The sequence below is a fragment of the Aricia agestis genome, chromosome 16 (genome assembly GCF_905147365.1).
Source record: "Aricia agestis chromosome 16, ilAriAges1.1, whole genome shotgun sequence".
Taxonomy (NCBI): Eukaryota; Metazoa; Arthropoda; class Insecta; order Lepidoptera; family Lycaenidae; genus Aricia; species Aricia agestis.
In genome coordinates, this window is record NC_056421.1 from 4,890,141 (window position 1) to 4,911,071 (window position 20,931).

General features: G+C 36.3%; 2 protein-coding genes across 2 annotated transcripts; both read left to right on the top strand.

The window, feature by feature from the left end:
* Positions 1–4,987: 4,987 nt before the first annotated feature.
* Positions 4,988–8,152, top strand: LOC121735099 (hornerin-like). The gene is made up of 2 exons (XM_042125800.1): positions 4,988–5,087; positions 6,274–8,152. The coding sequence occupies exons 1-2, from the start codon at positions 5,076–5,078 to the stop codon at positions 7,783–7,785; spliced, it is 1,524 nt and encodes a 507-aa protein (XP_041981734.1). The 5' UTR covers positions 4,988–5,075; the 3' UTR covers positions 7,786–8,152.
* A 4,241-nt stretch (positions 8,153–12,393) lies between these two features.
* LOC121735010 lies at positions 12,394–13,532 on the top strand. Its single transcript, XM_042125678.1, has 2 exons — positions 12,394–12,414; positions 12,687–13,532. The coding sequence occupies exons 1-2, from the start codon at positions 12,394–12,396 to the stop codon at positions 13,530–13,532; spliced, it is 867 nt and encodes a 288-aa protein (XP_041981612.1).
* The last annotated feature ends 7,399 nt before the right edge of the window (positions 13,533–20,931 follow it).

Genomic DNA, 20,931 nt, shown 5'->3' on the forward strand with positions numbered 1-20,931 from the left:
TTCCCGGGAATAAAAGGGTCCTATATCCTTTCCGGGGACTCAAAGTATCTCCATATCCAGCAAAATCGATTCAGAGGCTTAAGAGTGAAGAGGTAACAGACAGACAGATATACACACTTTCACATTAATTATAATAATATTAGTAAGGATTGGATAAGTAATTTTTGTAGGTATAGTTTTATATTTGGTACCTATTTTACAGTTTTCACGTCTTAACTGTAATGGTCATTATGACAACAGAAAACTCGTAAAAACCTGTATATAATAGCTCCCACACCGGTTTCGGTGAAACCAGACCAGGTACGCAGGAGTAATTTTATAGTGCCCAAGTGTGTGCGCAGTACACAAGAGCACTCTCTATTCCTTTACTCTCATAACCCAGTGGGACGGAAGACCGACACGACCGGCGAGAGATCAGGCGCAGGACCGATTTTTTTACATGCCCGTCCGACGCATTGACCTTATAATAAATAGGCTTTGGCACGCAAACGCTCTTTGACTACTTTTTTAAATTTATTAATGGAAAGATTTTGAACGTTTTCTGGGATTTTATTGTAAAGGCTACACATTGACCTTTAAAAGATTTACTAACTTCAACGTTTGCCGGGTCAGCAATTCTGCTATAATAATTGCTTGCGTGTCGTGTCGACGATGCTAATGATGCACATGAGTAGTGCGTTATAAAGTAAAAGTTGTCATGATGTGGGTTACCGCTGCATCGATATTTGCTCCAATTTCTCTTCATATCACAATGACGCATGCTTACGTTACGTCCTTCACAATGGAAATGGACGGTTTCTAGACTTTAGCATGAAAATTTTGACATAAGCCCCATATTATCTGTCAAATTCTTCATTAAAGTTAAGGTGTACTCGGGACTCGGGCCCCGCGTTCCATTTGATGTTAAAAACGATCAAAACCCTCAAAATGCCTCCTATTTTGAGCGTTTTGATCGTTTTTCGAGACAGTAGCGGACTCTCTGTCAAAAAAATATTGACATTTTCTATTTAAACCACGATTGATAATCAAGTGTCAGATGTTCCTAGTTTAAGTGCGATATCGTATTTTGCATACTCAATGTGAATTGAATATGAAGCATATCACTCCGAACTCATAAAAAGTTGGAGATTATCATTCCAAGAGTTACCAATAGGTTTTCCGATGAATCTGTCATAATCTGCCTTTATAAGAAGACCATTTTATTCTTAATCTAAATATTACATAATATAAGTTATAAACTTAAAGGTGTTAGGTGACTAACTGATTGACATAGTGATCTATCAACGCAGTGAAACTGGATATCTCCTACTCCTCCTACCTTTCTTCTGATTAATTTCATTGCGGGTCCCAAGACAGATTTAGCTTGTCCCTCGGGCATCCCTGAGATCATATCAAAGGGTTTTCGTAGTTGGTTGCCACTGTTGATCCTGGCGACACAGGAGTTGCAGTGGTGGGAATGTGTGGTGGGCCAAATGGCCCACCACACATTTTTTAAACGGGCAAATGCCCGTTTAAAAAAAAAGATGTAATGATGTAAGGCATCCGCTAAGGAAGGATTTTGATCAATTCTATCCCCAAGGGGATAAAATACAGGATGAAATTTATACGGTCTATTTTAAACCGATTACCAGACCTAATTAATAATAATACTTCTTAACGCGAGCGAAGCCGCAGGCAAAATCTATTTCTAATTACAGTGCGAGCATTTTGAGCATTCATGTATGTCCATAAGTAAAATAATATATTATGTAACCGTAAGTAAATATTGGGGACCTGCAAGACAGGCTGTGCCTAGTGTAGGACCCAAAGTAGAAACTAAGTCTGACAATGTAAAATGGTATGAAATAAATGAATTATGAATTATGAATTTTAAAAAATCATTTAGCGCCTAGACTAAAAAGGTCAATGACCGCTACCGCCTCGTTTTGCCGAGTACAGTATAGTCATCATCAAATGTCTCTAAGTGCGTCTGTGAATTTATCAGTTTCTTTATTCTACCGTTGAAACTAGAAAGAAAAAAGAAAAAAGAAAGAAACCCTTTCTATGGTTGCTATGTAGGGCTGACGAGCTGAAGGGTCGCCTGACTTACCTAGGTAACAAGAAGACGTTTTTAAGTCAGTTCAGTTCTAATACTCTACATACCGTACGTATTTTTTTGAATTAATGTAATGTAGCAGTTTAATTTACTTTACTTTACTTCTTGCAACATTTTTAGCTTTTATACAAAGTATCTAATTACATACTTATAGTTTCCTAGGTTCTTATCATAAGTACTTGAAAATCACTCCGTACAATCTACTAATTACACAGTGTGGACAGTATAAATCTGTACTAATATTATAAAGCAGAAGAGTTTGTTTGTTTGATTGTTTGAACGCGCTAATCTAAGAAAGTACTAGTCCGATTTGAAAAATTCTTTCAGTGTTAAATAGCTTATTTATCCAGAAATGAAACAGAGGAAAATATAGAAAAAACCGGGAAAAATATTTGAAAGGGCTTGTCTCACGAACTACTGAATCAATTTTTATGTTATTTGACACATAAAAAGTAGACAACGTAAAGGTTATTTTTTGTCTTTGGAATTCCTAATTGGACGCAGTTAAGCATTCGTGTACTAACCCACATAAAAATTACGTAGTGAGTTATGAATGCAGTTATGTTCTTTAGATGATTTAGAACAAGACTGCATTCAAAATTTATCAAAAAAAAAAATTGTGGGTTAGGACACTAATGCTTAACAGCGACCAATGAGGCTGCGTAGAATGTCTGAACGTCTGAACGTGGAAAGTGTGAAGAAAGAAAAAATAAATTTCCTACAAAGGCCGAGTACAGAGTGTGGCGTGTAAATGACTGATTACATAACAGAAAGAACTTTACGCTAAAAACGTTTATATAAATTATAAATGGTTAAAAAAATATTTATCAAAACAACAGTTATCTAACTACGAACTAGGGTGACATGTCAGTTGTTATAGTGAAGGTTTTTTTTAAACGTTTTTTTAAACGTTTGAGTAACAAGATATTTACGTCAATTTACATAGTTTATGTATAGTGTAACTATTTAAATGAAAATGGCAGACGAAGCATACAAGTCAGGACTTTGGTAATAACATCCTTTAATTATAAGTTACTTACGGTTTCGTTATAAAAACCCGTAAAGTGCGAGTAGAAATCCTGCAGAAATCAGAAATCAGAATCATTTATTTCAGGAAATTGGTACATAAGGTGTTCAGATTTATAGATTGTGTGTTACAATTTCAGCCTTTTGGGCGTAGAAATATTAGAATAATAAACAATCAGGCGTTTTAACTTCCTACTTATTCCAAACAATTATTATTATGAAATATATTAAAATTAAACATTCAAGTAAGTAAGTAAGTTTTAAATTATGAGAATTTTACAATTTCAAGGAATAATAATCAATACAATATTGAGAATGGGTTTACTTCCACATTATAGAGATACAGCTTATGATGATGAACAAACTAAGCTTGATCCTGTTTTTATTTAATCGCTTGGTTGCGGAACTAAGCGGAATAAAGAGATATACGAAATATAAGCTTCTCTGAAGGCAGCGTTTGTTTCAATAAAAGATGTTTTCATTTATTTAAATGACACTTTGAAAATTCAGTGCACACGATCACGAGATCGTCGGGTCGTAGAGGATAAGTTATTAGCGTTATGCATTGTTTATGAATGAATAAGAAAGTTGTGTGCATCCGTAAGATCTGTTTGTTTGTGTAGGATATTGTGAAGCTTTTTTCTTTATGAAATAAGGGGGCAAACGAGCAAACGGATCACCTGATGGAAAGCAACTTCCGTCGCCCATGGACACTCGCAGCATCAGAAGAGCTGCAGGTGCGTTGCCGGCCTTTTAAGAGGGAATAGGGTAATAGGGGAGGATAGGGAAGGGAATAGGGTAGGGGATTGGGCCTCCGGTAAACTCACTCACTCGGCGAAACACAGCGCAAGCGCTGTTTCACGCCGGTTTTCTGTGAGAACGTGGTATTTCTCCGGTCGAGCCGGCCCATTTATGCAGAAGCATGGCTGTCCCACGTAAGCTGCGATATTTTGCTTAAAATTTAATTCTACATATAAGATATTGCCCGCGACTTTATTCCACTATAGTTACAATAAACTTTGGAAAGAATAATATAAACCAGAGTAATATAGCACAGTTTTTTTTAAAGCTCTAGTCTGTACGGATTATGGTCTTCAAAATATAAAAATTAAGGAATCCCATCTTCAAAATCTAATCGGAATTAAATTGTAGGAACGCCTCGCCACTTTTCAATCAAACCGTCCCACGTCCCCCAAAAAAAAAAAACACGACCGCGACGCACGGCTCTACCATGACTTTAAAGCAAGAAGAATTAAACAAGTTTAATCAAAGTTATTATAACTTACCGACAAAATGTAGGTCAATATAAATGTAGTAAAAAATATAAACAGACTTTCTCCAATGGAACGAAAAAAAAAACATAAATATACTAAATAGTAACTAATTATATTGTAATTATGTACTAATAGCACAGTTAATAAAATATCTGTTAACACAAATATAATATTTTTAAACTAAATTTTGACCGCAACTTTGTTGAACTAAAATTAGTTATGATTTTATAATTAATTTAAAAAGTAAAATCTCAAATTATCTAAGTGTCAGAAAAAATTGAAATCAATACCGTGCGACATATTAATTATAAATGCGATAACTCGAAACAAAAATTGATAAACACAATGCTAATTAGATCAACAAATTAAACTAGAGCCTCTTACCGAAATTATATCACCGATACAACAAATGAGTTAGATCTTTTCGATTGACATCAATAACCAATTATAGATGACATAACTTCCGGTGTGGGTTACCTCATTGTAGGATCAAATAGTCTTGATCTAATTCTTTCCAGTGAAAGGGTATGCTTCACTCTTACCCTGCGCTAGGCGGGTGCACTACACGAGCTTCATATAAATTGGGTGAAATTCTTGTGACGGCACATTACGAATTCGGCAGCTGCAAAAGCTAGCCGCAGTGTTGTGAAGTGGTGTAGGAAAGTAAACAAACAAACAAAATGAAATATACGGTGAGTGCGAGTGAAGGAAAAGTGAAGTGAATAGAATCGGAATGTAAAATGAGATCATAGAAGAAAATGCGGAAAATTAATTATTATGTGCGAGAAAAAGCTCCACTTTAAATATGATGAAATTTACAGTAGTTAAAGAAAAGTCTTTTTAAAAATTGGGTCACAAAATTTTCGATTATTTTCGATTATATTAATTATCTATTATTTTCAGTTATCTTTTAAAATTTTGCATACAAGCAAATGTGGCATATTTATAGTAAAGTCATTAAAATAAATTACAAAATTAATGATAATGCTAATTTAACTTAACGGCTTTAGATACTTATACTTTTAATTAATTAATCCCCATGTTACCTATAGTTATGATAATTTATGAAATAATTAATGTTATTTTAATTGCTTCAAATAATTATCGTTAAAAGTAAAAGTAGTAAAAGTGAAATTTATGTTGATACCCGGCGTAATCTCGAGTTTGGTATGCGGGTTTTTAAGTTACATATCATAATGTAATATGCGACAAACTCGTTTCGATCCCGCATAATATACAACTACAAGAATCAGAGTTAAAAGCCGGAACCGAAAAAAAAAGAACCAATAAAAGTCCATTGATATGATAAGATGAATAAAAAGATATATTATTCTTCTTTCAAATTGTTTTTCTAGAGAGCCAGTGAACAAAGTTACATCAATTCCTAATTTTATTTTTGCTTCAGAACTACTTGATTATCTAAAGCCTATTGTGCCTAAATAATTTTCGATAGTCAGCCTTTGTTACTTTAGAAGATTAGACTGATAAGGCATCGATTAAAATTAACTTAATATAAAACCAAAAGGTTAGGGTCTTAACTTTACCTACATCTAATCAATCAAGTCTTATTATAACTCAGTTTCTTAATAATTTCATTGTTGTTACCGATTCGTTCAGAAACTCTACACGGTATATTCGATGACTTTTCTTTCGTACCAGCGACGTTAATATGCGCCATAAATATTAAGCATTCCGTCTGTGATCATAAAAGTTACGAAATATTTAGTTATTTCTTAATTTTATAATTCGGAATTGAATAATCCTTCCGCTTTCTTTTCTTCGAAGTTACATACGAGTTACGTATTTTAATTTAAGCGAGCATAATAAGCGATTTAAATTAATTCAAGAGTATGTTTTGTAATCACCTATTTGTTACAGGTTTTATTCGTCACGCTTCTCAGCATAACGTACACGTCGGCCATTAAAACTAAAGTTGAGGAGCCAAAAGACAAGAGAGATGCTTCGGAATCCTACTCCTCGTCGGCTCACTCTCCTCATAGCTACCAATCCCAATCCCAATCTTACGGTCAGGACGAAAACAACGCCATCAGCATAGGAGCGGGATACAGCATAGGGGGCGCCAAACCTAGCTACTCCTATGCCGCCCAGGGCTCCCAGGGCGAGGAGAGCCCCTACCAACTGCAGTCCGATGGAGTATCTGGTGGGAGCAGCGGACACTCGTATCAGCTGGCCCCGATCACTCTACAGCCCAGTCAAGGACTGGCCTCCAATGATCTTTCTGAACTTATGAATCAACTGTCTCAAGGCCTCAACTCTGGAGCGATTTCCATACCGTCGGGTGGACACGGCCAGTCTTACCAGTTGGACAGTCAAGGCGCCCACGGACTCCAGGGACTCCAGGGACTCCAAGGATTACAACTGCAGGGACTTCAAGGAATCCATGGTCTTCAAAGCTTTCAGGGTCTCCAAGGTTATAATGGTCTTCAAGGTGCTCAAGGCGGTCAATATTCCTTGCCTCAATACTCCTTCAGCTCCCCCAAGCAAGCTCAATATAGCTTCGGCGGCCACGGCTCCCTACCAGTGTACGCTACTAACACCAAGGGCCTGGGAAGCTTCGGTTCCACTGGACCAGTGCTGTTCACGCCTCAATCTTCTCAAGGCCAAGGTGCCTCATCTCATGGCGCTCCCGCTCAGTCGTATGAATCAGCAGCTTACAGCCTAGGAGAGAAGGGACAGCCTGCCTACTCTCTAGGCGGTGGCAGTCACTCGCTCGGAGCATCTTACAAGGCCATTTCCAGCCCCAACAACTATGCGGCGCAAGGACACTATGCCGTCGGAGGCAAAGGATCATTCAAGCCATCAACATTCATCGGCGCTTCCGTTCCCAGCGAGTCCGCCCACGCACAGGCCGGCCACGCCGCATCCTACAACGTGCCATCTTTCGCCAATTACCAATCAGGTGGTCTCGGAGGGTTAGCGGCCCTCAGCTCCAGTGGTCACGGCTCTAGCAGCTTCGGGGGTCACGGAGCTCCCTCCAAGCATATGTTGATTAGCAGCGAGGGCCTGGGTTCATTGGAATCGATCGCCTCCGCCTTCTCCCAGAGCGGCCAGATTGCTTCCCCACCTAGGACTACCTACGGTTTCCCATCGGGATCCTACCCATCGAGTAACGTCCATTCTGCTTCAGCCCACGCCCCGCAATACTATATCTCGTCCAAGTACCCATCGTCATCCGGCTTCAGCGGCGGTGCCTCCTACAAGAGCCCAGGATCAAGCCACAGCTCCCTGAACTCGTACTCGTCCGGTCCCAAATACAGCCACGGTGGCCACAGCTCCCACTATTCCCCCAAGGACGCGCAGGGCTCCTACAGCGAGTCCTCCTACAATACTATCAAGTATAGCGAGGAACTGAAACCTCGCGGTCATTAATTAGTATGTAATGTAAATTAATTTATTTTATGTCTTAGCTGTAAGTGTGTGTGTAATTGTTTGCTTCTTTATATATCGTACTTTTCTAGGCCCAAATTGTCTCCGTATGTACTGCATGCTTTTTATTAAGATTTACTGGATACCCAGGTGTATTCGTCTTGTTTTATGCATGATCTTTTGTGAATGTAAACGAGTCTTTGATTCTTGCCGTCGGTGTACGTGTATTGTTTAATAGAAACCATGCTTTCTATATGGAAATGTATAATTTCTATGTATTGTTATAAATTATGATAGGCTCGATCGAACGTGATAGATAAGCTGGTATTTCTGTAAATATTACCATAAGGTTGCTAATTTATTCATTAATTTCGAGTAAGTTTGTTATCAATAAATTGTTATTATTGTTTACATTTTTATTTCCTTGACTGCTCTAATTAAATATATTTAAATTAGTTATCCCCTTAACTTATTCCGTTATAGCGCACAAGTTTATTGTTCTAACTTGTTTACACTTAGTAAAACCCAATATTTTCCTAGAAATGAAAAGAAGTAATATATTTTGTTGCTATAAATAATAAAAAACCTTGATAGTCTCTAGACTCTAGACGCAAACACTCACAGAACCATTGTTATAATGTCATTACCTATTTTTTTTTCGCTTTTACCATTTCCATTCTCGAGTCACAATTTATATTATGAAGACGTTTCTGTTAAGAAAAAGTGGCTATTTTTACCTGGTCTAACTAGGCTAGTGTGCTTCATAATATAATTTAATGTATACCAAATTAGGTGTTACATAAAACTTACTTTCATACACATAAATCAATTATAACTTGGCGCTGAATTCGTAACGTGGTATTTGATAATCCGTGGAAAAAGTCTATTACAGTTATATGGTCTACACATTTTTATATGCCCAATAGGGAACAATCTCCGTCACGTTTCACTTATCTGCTAGTCGCAAAGACTGATCGCATGATTTTGGAACAGAAAAAAATGGTTTACATAAGACTAATACACTTTTTGCCCGACTGCAAAACAAGGAGCGTTATAGTCTAATTATTCCACGGATTATAAGATCACGTGTTATCTAGCACGTGTACAAAATCCGACATGTGTAGGAAACATTGCGTAACGATACGCATCGGCGGTTTCACACGTAGAGTCTGTAGAGAGCGAGGGAAATTGAGCTATCTCCTTCGGCGGGTGACATCCAGCATGCGACGATTTGCACCAACTGGTTTTATACTGTTTATTTTTAAATTCCGACGTAATTGCAACAAGGTTTACGCACTTTAAATTAAAGGCACATTACACCTAAATATTATTGATAGCTGTACTGTAAGTTATTGGTGGAAATTCATATTTAACATTTATAAACCACAATCTTCTTGTACTATTTCCACTTTGAATAAGTAAATATAATGGAAATAGTGAAAGAAGATTGTGTTTTGTTAATGGTAAATAGTACAACTGTGTATAAAATTACAGTATGTATTATAGCTACTAGGATCCTTAGAAACAAGTTCCATGTAGTATTGTTGCTGCTATTAGGACTCTAAAAATGATAGACCTTCCAAAAAAATATAAATATAAATCCTTAAGGGTCCCCTAACCCTAAAGTGTCGATTTTATAATTCATTTTTATACATGAAAATAAGCCCCGAATTGTGTCATTTTCTAAAATTAGATACTACATTATATTTCCGAGAATTCGATCTGAGCAAAAACACGATATCTTAAAATTTTCTCGATAGAAAAAAATCACAAAGATGCATCTAATTTTCACGAATTTTTCATTTACCTACTGCCATAACCGTGCATTGAACTAAGTTAATATTTGTGTAAAATTCTATCATTGAGAGATCGACCAAGCGGATTTTTAAAATGTTGCAAATTTATCGAGTTATTGAGAAAAAACTAATTTGGCGATGAATCCGCGTCGTTCTATTCACCTGGCATATGAAAGACGGGCGTGAGTGTGAAGAGAGAAGGACGATGTTTGATTTTTGGGGTTAGTCGCCCTCTTAATGAGTAAAGGGTACTACTACTTATGTTTCAAACATGGCGAAAATGTTTGATATGGAAGGATATGGATGACATAATATTTGTTTTAATGTTCATAAGTCTTACAAATTACAAATTTGGAACTCAGAAACTTTATAAAGTTATTTATTTTTATGTTGAGGCAATCTGTTTAAGAGTTGAGATGTCTTATCACAATCACATGCACTTAAAATACCTTTCGTAACAAACAGCTTTATAGCTATAACAATTGGCATTATGTCTTCCAGCCTGAAAAAAGTTATGACCTAATCTTAAAAAAAGAAAAAAAAAATAAACGGTCGAGAGAGCAGATTACGCGTTCACTTCCGAACCTCTGTGTCGTAACAGTCTGTGTCGGTGTGTTTTGTATAGAGATGTTATTGGAGCAGCGACACGAACCTATTACGGTTAACCAGATGGACATAAAAACGTGGAATTTGATTGTGAGTTGTCACAATCGACACATTACAGAGGAAGTTGAATTTTAATAACTGATGAAATTATGTAATAGATAAGGATGATTGATTTAAAGCTACACTGAAAAGTAATGATTGCAATGATGCAAAGGTCTTTTACGATAAGGTCGCTAAAAAAATATCCACAGCCGAACATATAACCTCCTCCTTTTTGGAAGTCGGTTAAAAATGTTCTGTGATACTGTGATAGTTACTTCATAGTACCATATTTTCGTATTTAGCTAAGACTGTAAAATTACTTTTATCGTTTTAAATAACGAATATAGTCTTGATTATACTAAGGCTGATATGAATATTGATATTACTTATATTCCTTACAAAAATTAATTTATAATGTTATCGTAAACTTTTTTTTAAATTTCGATCGAATTTATTGAGATACAATTCTGTTGCTTTATGATGTTATTGAAATAATTGCACTAAAACTATAATACCTATTTTGCTATTATTATTAGAATATTATTAGGCGGAATCGACCTCCTGATATTTTGTACTGTTTAATGTTTTACTTATTAGGGTTTCTCAATTGCGTGAGACGACTTGCAAATCTGTCAAATCCATACAAAGTTAGAAATGCATTGAGTTGACTCACAAGAATGAATGATTGGAGCAGGTCGACGAAATTATGAAAGTCTACGTACAGTACGGGTTGAAAATTGTAAAATATTAAATAATAGTGCCCGAAACACCGGTTTTATAGTCCAAAAGTAGTTGCGCAGTACCAGACCACTCTTCTTGTCAGACGATTAGGTGATCAGACTGCATTGTCCGAACCAAACTTGTATTGGAAATATACATTTTTCAGCTCAGGAATCGAGTCTATTACAGCTCTTAGTAAAGAGTCACGCTCTAAGTAAACCCTTAGATGAGCAATTTTATTGTGCAATATCATTAAACAGAAAGGCGGGCGCGTTTAATATCAACCCTAGACGGTCAATAATAGGTATACGTGATATTGCACAATAAAATTGATCTTCTAGGGGCCCCTTTAATACTTGACCACGGAAGCGTCAAGAGTGATGAGCAAAACAAGACTCATAGACAGTCTTGGTTTTGGTATTTCTAGTACAATATTGGTCTTGGACTTGGTCAAATCTGTCTGATCTCGGTCTTGGATTTGTTTTTTTTAGTTTTAGGATAATCTTGGTCTCGGTATTGCTTTTTTGCAAGACCAAGACTACGGCTCAAGCGTAAATCTTGGAAATTGTTAAATATTAAACTGCCATCTAGTAGTGAGTGGACAAACTCAGACACAACGCAATTGTGCTGGTGAAGGGGAACTTAACAAACATAGCTCTCTACGAGTAGTATTTCTTGATCGATTGGATGTGTAGATGGCGTTAAACTTATAGAAGTTTAATTAAAAATTCTTTAAAAAACAAGAAACTCATAATTGAAAAAAAAACATTCTACCATGTCACAGAGTATAAATTTTTTTCAGGTGTACTTGTTTTATTAACAGGATAATATAGGAATCTGCTGAAAAAAAAATACAAAAGCTTTCGCGCCAAAACTGTACATTTTTCAGCAACAAAACTATGCTATGTCCTTTCCCATCTCTCAAAGTGCATCATCATATTATATTATATACCATGCATATCTGCATCTAAATTGGTTCAGCCGCTTAAACGTGATGAGTTAAAAGACCGACAAATATACTTTCGCATTAATAATATTCAGAATTAACATTCAGGCAATAACATTTTCATTATTTAGAACTTATGTCACTTTATCAAAAAGCCCTACCGTAAGTGATGTTTAACACTTACAAGATCGAATTAAAGATCATAATCAACCAATCGATCAAATGTTTAAGATTTTCCCACACTGGCACTTACCGTCAATACTTTTACCAACCCAATAATATAGTTCTAAGTACATTACATAAGTTCCGTGCAGGAAGCCCAGCTCTCTAAACTGGATCGGCAGGACAAAGACCTGTATCACTTCCCATTAGGAACTAGCCCGCTCGTATATAAGCCTGAACTTGATATTAGAGCACACTTTTCCTAGACGCAGTGGGCGCAGCGCTTTTCCTTTCGTATTGAGATGTAACGTATCTTTCACGGGTCAGAGGTTTTTAATAATGGCGAAAAGGGAAATTTTTGTAAGTAACGCACTTTGTTATTGTCTATTTTTTTTACTGCCAGGAAACTGATGTGCTCTGAGAAATTGGAATTACATTCTTTGCGAGAATAATGTGTACTGCTGACTATTTTCCGATAGCTGTGTCCTCAATTCCAGTACCCTTAGTCAAAATGCATTCGCTATGTTTCGTCATCGAAGCGTCAAGACATTCAGCGATGCGTTATGATAAATCCCATATATTTTTTAAATCATAATTTGTAACAGAACTAAAACCATAACTTCTTGTTACAGATACTTCTGGTGATCCTCGCTTGTGCGTTTTCAAATGAGCTCGAAGATATTGAGCAGAAGAAGCGGGGGGCGGGGAAGGCGAATCCCCTGAACTCGATACCAACGGGAGCTCAGAAGCCGGACTACAGTTATAACCTTTATTCCCAGAGCCAGAGCGCTCAAAGTCCTTCGCAATCTTACCAAGCTCCCGCCCAGAACTCCTTCTATCCAAGTCAAGATAACTCCTACTATAACTCCAATTCCGGGGAAACGTCTAACCCAACCCAATCCCAAATAAGTACCCAAAGCACCCACTCGCAATTCGTACCAATTAACTTCGTACCCAACCCAGGGTACCAGACCAAATATCAGTTGGTACCAGCAAAACCTGGTGGCAATATTCAGCTGGCCATCGTACCATCACCCTACCAAACTCCTCCCATCGTGCAATACCCTCAAGGTCTATTCGCAAATCCAGGCCACGGCCAGAGCCCTCCAATACTCCCTATCGGTACACCAGGTCACTATGCGTTCAACCCTAACATACCTGGATTATCACTCGGCGGTCCTTTCAGCCAACCATCTATGATTCTTCTTCCGCAATCCAACCCTTCTTTGTACAACAATCTTCTTTACCCTAACCCGAGTCAGAGCTTCTACAACTACTATCCTTCAAATTCCCAGGCTAAGTACAGCTATACCTCAGGAGTATCTCCTTCAGAATACGATAAGGGTTCCGTCCAAAATGTCCAGAAGGATGAATCAGATGTGAACGCTCAAAATAGTGAGTATATATCTCCATCGGACGCGAGCTCAGCCTACAAGAGTAATTATAGTCGTCGCAGTGCGTTTACCAAGTATAAGTGAATTGTAATGGCTTGCCTCGGGCGCCGGATCCATTTGTAGTCATAATACTGTTATTATTATTTATTTGGTTATTGTTTGTGCCTTTACTGTTAACGTTATAATTTAGTTATTGTAATGCCAAACGTTTAGTGTTAAGCTTTAAAGTTTGTCGCTTTAAGACCGACTGATGCATGTTACCATAATTGATTATTATATTTTTTGTTCCATTTTTTTAACTTTTTTGTAGTAACGAAATGTTATAAAAATCATATTGTTTATTATGTGTATGCTGGTAAGCTATATTTTTTATTATTATAATATATTGCATGATGTAATATCAACAAATGATATCTAATATTACAATATTGATCTAAAATTAAATCGCTGTTTATTTTCCACATGTCCTGTATGTATGTCAATGAATTTAATTAAAAATCTATAGTAATATTATAAGAGCAAAAGTTTGTCTGTCTTTCTGTCGGGATGTCCTATCTTCACACTCATAATTGAAGAAGTGAGAGGAAGAATCGAACAAGCAACATTTCGTAACATACGGACAATAACTCATTTTTTCCCTAATTATTTTAATAAAACTTGTAACTTATCTACTTCATAACCTAGCGAATATATCTGGCTACACATATTATCCATAGTTTTTCTATTTCAAATAATTTTTCCGGTCCTAAGGCCTCAATTAAAACAAAAAAACGGGAAGTTTTTTCTGTTACTTACCCTATTCATCCACTCACGTCTTGAATTATTCAGTAACATCAATTTTGTTGGAATTATCACATTAATTTTTATTTTGGCGCAACAGAGTTCTATCTTCATTAATACTACTACAACTATAATAATTACCTAATTTGCAGTTCTTAAAATGTAAGCATTTAAAATGAATTTTGCAAAAAACTTCTTTTTACTGTTATGTATCTAGAAATCCTTGTCAACTCTCATTCATAAAATATTAGAATGTAATTATAAATTAACGTGATTAATTTTAATTGACGCTTAACTATATTACATTGATAAATAAATCTTAAAACGGCCAGTTAGTGAGGTCACTTAAACTAATCGTTAATTCGAGAAATAGTTTAACCCAGATTAACTCTGATTGAATCTTCGCGTGACGCAACTGTTTTTGAGAAAAAATTATTGAACCTACGAATTACGTAATTTTTTATGCTTTGTTGCATATTAACCAATTAAATATATAATAGGGAAGATTTTTATTAAATGTGTGTTTTGAATTTTGTAGTCCAATTAAATAATATACTTATATTTAAGTTGTACAAATTGTATTGATAGTTATACTGATTTTGAATAGTACAGTTTTTATTCCTACTTCATTTGATTCCTTTCTTTAAAAAAAATTCCGATAGGATTAAGAATGTTTGTTGAAAAACCAATAAAAAGTTATACGAAGAGAATAAACCATGGCTTTTATGTAAGTTTTACCAATCAAAGAAAATTATCACATAGATGAAAGACAAAGTCACATGAACGATGTTAGTATTAAATTTTTATATAGAGTTCTTAGTGAAAGGAGCCCAATCATACTTATAATTATTGCTGTGGAGTCTCGAGTATTGGGATCACGTACATATTATATACGCAATCGTACATCTACAGGGTGTTTGTAAGATTATTTTAAGTTTACCGTAGAAACTATAGCAAGGAGATATAGAGAGCAAGGAACTAGAATAGAGAGTGAGAGAGAGAGAGCTAGAACAGAGATAGAAAGGATTTCATACTTTGATTTGTTGGTCCTAAAATATGGATTGTTCTATTTGTAGGACAATGTTACTATTAAATTAAATAACTATTAACCTACCAATATACAAAAAATCAGCTGCTTAGGGTTTCGTTTTAGGGTTCCGTAGTCAACCAAGTTTTGTTGATTACAGAATTACATAAATCCTTTCTATCTCTGTTAGCTACCACTTTCAAGATTTTTCGCAGATAAAAAAGTTGTTTGTCTTATCAAAATGAAGCTACTCACAAAAAATTTGCTTGTTAGTAATAAAAAAAAATGTTGTAGGGCTCCCTGACTATAAGCTTTTATGCCAGAACAACTCAATTTGTTTTTTTTATATGCTGTCTATGTATAATGCGGCTCCACGCGTTTGCCCATGAGCCATGGTGAACACAAATACCAGGATAATGTACATGTACAGTAGTATATTTGGTCTATGATTTTACATGATCGACGTCGTTTAAAATTCTTAATAAAGCAATCATGATTATCTCTCATGGCCTAAATTCAAAAAGCCAAGAAGATGAGACCATAATATTATGTTGTGTTAGAAAGCCACAAAAATGTTAACGTAAAAACTATAACATTCTGTACGCCGTACATTTTTGACGTGTTTTTGTTTAAGCACAGGTGGGCGCGCCTCGCGACTCATCCGCCGGTTGCACAATTCAAGTTAAGATATGTTATTAATTATGATATATTATTTTTATTTGCTACTCGTACGTATGTTATCTGCTCTAACCACTCAATATATTATATACCGTAGACCGCCTTTATAATAAGCTGCCCAAATCTATCGCGCCACGCACGCACACTAATGCGTGATTTCAGATATAAAGCGACAGTCCTAACACAGAGTTACTGTGTAAGGACACTTACTCACTTGAGAACAATAGCCTTTAGATGGACCATTGCAGTACAACATTGTTGTTTGTCTTCGTGCTCTCTCTTCTTCTTTTCGAGTCTCAAGGCACCGAGAGCCCTTCATGGCTATTATAACGAGGAAACGTGAGTTATTGTACTGTATGATAGTTATATTGTTCTCTAACCCTTCACTTCGATTTTGATTCAGAACGATTTATACTTATTAATGGTTTGCGTACTTAATGGCAATTATAAATGATTAATACGATAGTAATTATGTTAATATCTCCGTTCGCTTTCAGTTTAGTGCTTTAGAGCTTATAAGCTACACAGAAAAGTACTAAAGAAACTGGGGCTCGATTCAATGTCGTTTCGATCTTAGGTTGTCTCACTCGCATGTGACGAGAATCGGGACCCTGTACTCTAAAATCTAAATAATGCAATGTTAATTTTTTGCTTTAAAAGGAGATTGTCCAGGACCGATACATAGTTTCTTTTATAAAAACTACCCTATCTTCTTTTCCGTGGTCTATACTTATTCAAATTTTATCACTATCGATAGTTTCGGAGTTCATTTAATGGAAACGTTTAAATCTTATATTCAAAGTTATCATCAGTCTCATCACAGGACGTTCTCATGAATAAAGTGTAGAATGTTACTTGCTATCAGTAGCAATTTCTTATTAGCAATTATCGTCTTCTATGAACTTGGCTGCTAATTACTAATATGGAAGGTACACTTTCGAAGCTATTGCTTTAACTTGCAGTTAAACTTAGGCTGCGCACAAACTGCTCAAATAAATTCTATTAAAATAAAGAATTAAGCACATTATATCAGAGTGACTTAAAATATCTAGGGATATTCAATACACCCACGCAAAAAAAATACATTTTTTCCTACTTTCGTTCTATAATGGTACGGAACCCTTCGTGGGCGAGTTCCACTCGCTCTTGGCCGATTTTTTTCTGCATGATTTTATTTGGAGTTTCGTATGCGTTTGTAGATAATAATTGTCTTTTGTATCTATTCACAATAAACCGATTTTGATGACAGAAGCTGTAGAGATACTTTAAATCCCTTAATTAATTATAGCCTTCACTGTCGCAAAATGTATGGATTTTGCTAGATGTACGGATTTCTGCGTAAACAATTTGCTCTCATTCTAGTTCCCAATAACAGCTACAAAATCTTAGTAGAGCTATGTGTAGTCGGCCTTACAAAGATTACGCAGATTATATAATCTGACAGGTGTTTTGACGGACACGTGTACGTTGATTAGCACTACTTGATCGTTGATCCGTGCATGCGGTTTGTTTATGTTCGGCAACAAATGGACTACTCTATAGCTCGACTAATCGAATTTGATCATTTAATTTTAACACTCCACTGCTGTTTCGCCTCAAGCTATTGTCGGGTCAAGCAGAAACTATTCGAACTATAAGCTATGATGATTTCTTTTGTAATCATTACTTACACGTGGGTTCGAATAAAATACTCTAGATTAAATCGCTGATGTAATCAGAGTAAATTCTTAAGGATTATGTAATTCATAGGTATGACCCGTATAACACCACACTGTATTCAGGGACCATAGTCTAAGAGCCTAATTTAAGGCACAGTAATAGGGTAAATCCTATCGCCAATACTCCTTTTTCTCTCTAAAGAGAGGAAGAGGAGGAATATCGACAATCGACGCCTTAAGAAGGGCCCACGCCTTCCCGAACTTCCTAACTACCGGTCCCTGAAAAACTGCAGTGTAGTATCGGCTTAAGCGAAGAATATAATGCATCTCATGGATATCTTCTATTGATAGTTGTATTCTATTATCACAAGTATAAATAAGTATTCACTACTCAGATACTTCTGTATCCGATTATACTATAACTAGCGACCCGCCCCGGCGTCGCACGGGTATAAAATATATAGCCACTGAAAAAAATATTAAAATTGATAGCCTATGATCCTTCACGTGGTGTACTTCTCATCTGTGCCAAATAACATAAAAATTGCTCCTGTAGTTAGCGAGATAAGCCCTTTCAAATAATTTCCCCCGTTTTTTCCACATTCTCCTCTATTTCTTTGCTCCTATTAGTTTAAACGTAATAAAATATAGTTTACAGCCTTTCTCGATAAATGGGCAATGTAACATTGAAAGAATCATCAAAATCCGTTGCGTAGTTTTAAAGATTAAACGGAACAAAGGGACATGAGGGAAAAAAAGCGACTTTGTTTTATAATATTATGTGTAGATAACGTTACGTTAATGTATTGTCGTTCGTTGTCCTATCCAGTCGATTTCCTATCAAATTACTGAATGTTACATATTCTAACAAAAAGTCAAACCAACAAAATTAACTCTTGAAATTTGGAAGGAAATGGACTGCATTAATGTTGCACTCGTATCGTAACAATCCTAAAATTGGGCTTTTCCTGTACATATCATAAATAACAAGTTTTTTCATCTTAAATGGGAAAAAAATGTTCATTTTTATTGTCATTAAACCGCCAAGTTGTAGACATTTTCGCAAGTCCCTAACCACAGGTTAATACGATACAGGCGCCTATCAGATGTCAAGGCTATTAAAGAGAGAGCATAGGATATCGGCTCCGCTCAGTTGGTTAGAAAGTGCGGGTGAAACGGGTACATATACATCATACCCCAACTTTACACTTTATAGGTTAGTTTAACTATTCAATTAACGGTTAAAGCAATATAATAGTAACTACTTGACCCTACGGCATGAGCAATGAAGAGATTTGAGATCCAGATGATGGATACACTTAGACTTTTCAAGCGACTTTGTATCAGATAAGGACAAAACAATAATCTAATATATAAAATTCTCGTGTCACAGTTTTCGTTGCCATACTCCTCCGAAACGGCTTGACCGATTCTCATGAAATTTTGTGAGCATATTGAGTAGGTCTGAGAATCGGCCAACATCTATTTTTCATACCTTAAATTATTTATATGGCAGGACAGCTAGTATAATATAATAAAATTCTCGTGTCACAAATTACAATGTTCGTTCCCGTACTCCTCCGAAACGGCTTGACCGATTCTCATGAAATTTTGTGAGCATATTGAGTAGGTCTGAGAATCGGCCAACATCTATTTTTCATACCTAAAATTATTTATATGGCGGGACAGCTAGTATAATATAATAAAATTCTCGTGTCACAAATTACAATGTTCGTTCCCGTACTCCTCCGAAACGGCTTGACCGATTCTCATGAAATTTTGTGAGCATATTGAGTAGGTCTGAGAATCAGCCAACATCTATTTTTCATACCCCTAAGTAATAAGGGTTGTTCACATTATTAAAAATTATTTGTATGGCAAAACAACGTTTGCCGGGTCAGCTAGTATAATATAATTATTATTAAATATGACGTCTCTGAGTGCGGTCTTAAGATGCGAAAAGTATGTAATGAAATCAAAACTACTTTTACCCCCTATAACTGTCTGTCTCCAGGCTGTATCTCAAGAACTGCTATAGCTAGACTTCTGAAATGTTCACAGATTGTGTGTATCTATTGCCGCTATACTTAACAAAAAAAAATACTATACTAAAATCCAAATAAATTAAATATTTAAGGGGATATTTAATTTCTCCCATCAAAAGAACACAATTTATACGGAACCCCTTGTGCGGGAGTTCTAACTCGCATTTAGCCGATTTTCATATAAAATAAGACTGTTATAAAAAAAAAAGTAACAGATTAAATAAATTAAGTAACAGATTAAATTGGACAATATTCCATTGTCCAATTTAGGTCCTGTTGCTCTATTGTTTTATGTCAGAGGGTCAGCTTGGGGCAACACAGAGGCCAGCCTATCGCTGGGGTCAATGTGTATCTGAGATCATCAGTGACAGAGAACATGAGCGGTAATCCGTCGGACATAGGTTATGTAGATCATCGATCATGTAGACAGTAGATTGCAGACATCGTAGTATAATTGGGTCGAAAATATTATGTAGCCGTAGATACATCATATTTTCACGGCGTCAAAAACTGTTATTTTCTCTCGCCCCATAAGAGGGCGACTAACCCAAAAAATCAATCATCGTCCTTCCCTCTTCACACTCACGCCCGTCTTTCATTTGCCAGGTAAAAAAGGACACTGAGCTGCCATTCCCCGGTAGACCGTAGCGGGAATTGCTTTCATTGCGGGAAGCCGGGGCACAAGGCCGCCGACTGCGCGGAGGAGCCCAGCTGCTTCTTCTGCGCAGAGCTCGGCAGAGAGAGCAACCACGTGCTGGGGAGTAACAGCTGTTTTACAGCAGCCAGCAAGCCTCCCAGCACGAGGAGGAAGCGCAAGGCTACCTCCAAGGCTCGGCCGCGTAAGTGGCCTGGAGCCAATAAGGCCGGGGCGAGTGAAACCACCCCCGCTATGGAGGTTGAAGCCTAGGCCTGTGGGTAACTTCCGAAAAACTATTACATGTAGTAAATGTGTACGACATACTGGATCGTAACGAAATGTTGAAAACAAAGCCGTATATAAAATTATACACAATCAAGGAGATAGCATCAACAATAAGGCCCGCCATAATATTACAGATGAAGTAATATTGTTTACAATTAGTGAGTTACCTGGGATTTTTGTCCAAAATAATAGCTTCCACACTTTGATTATGGTGGCCGGTTTTATTGTAAATCTGTAACTAAGCTGGCTCTAGAAGACTCATTTTGTAGTGGAAATCCCAGGACCAACTTTTTAAATGTACCTATGCAATTATGAATTAACTTTTGTGTCAGACAATTAGCTGATCGTCTTTATTATATATTTTATCATATTA

Excerpts from the sequence above, each read along its gene's own strand:
- LOC121735010 (XM_042125678.1), top strand. The coding sequence starts at position 12,394 with ATGGCGAAAAGGGAAATTTTT. Across the intron at positions 12,415-12,686 it reads TGGCGAAAAGGGAAATTTTT|ATACTTCTGGTGATCCTCGC; the intron begins GTAAGTAACGCA and ends TTCTTGTTACAG.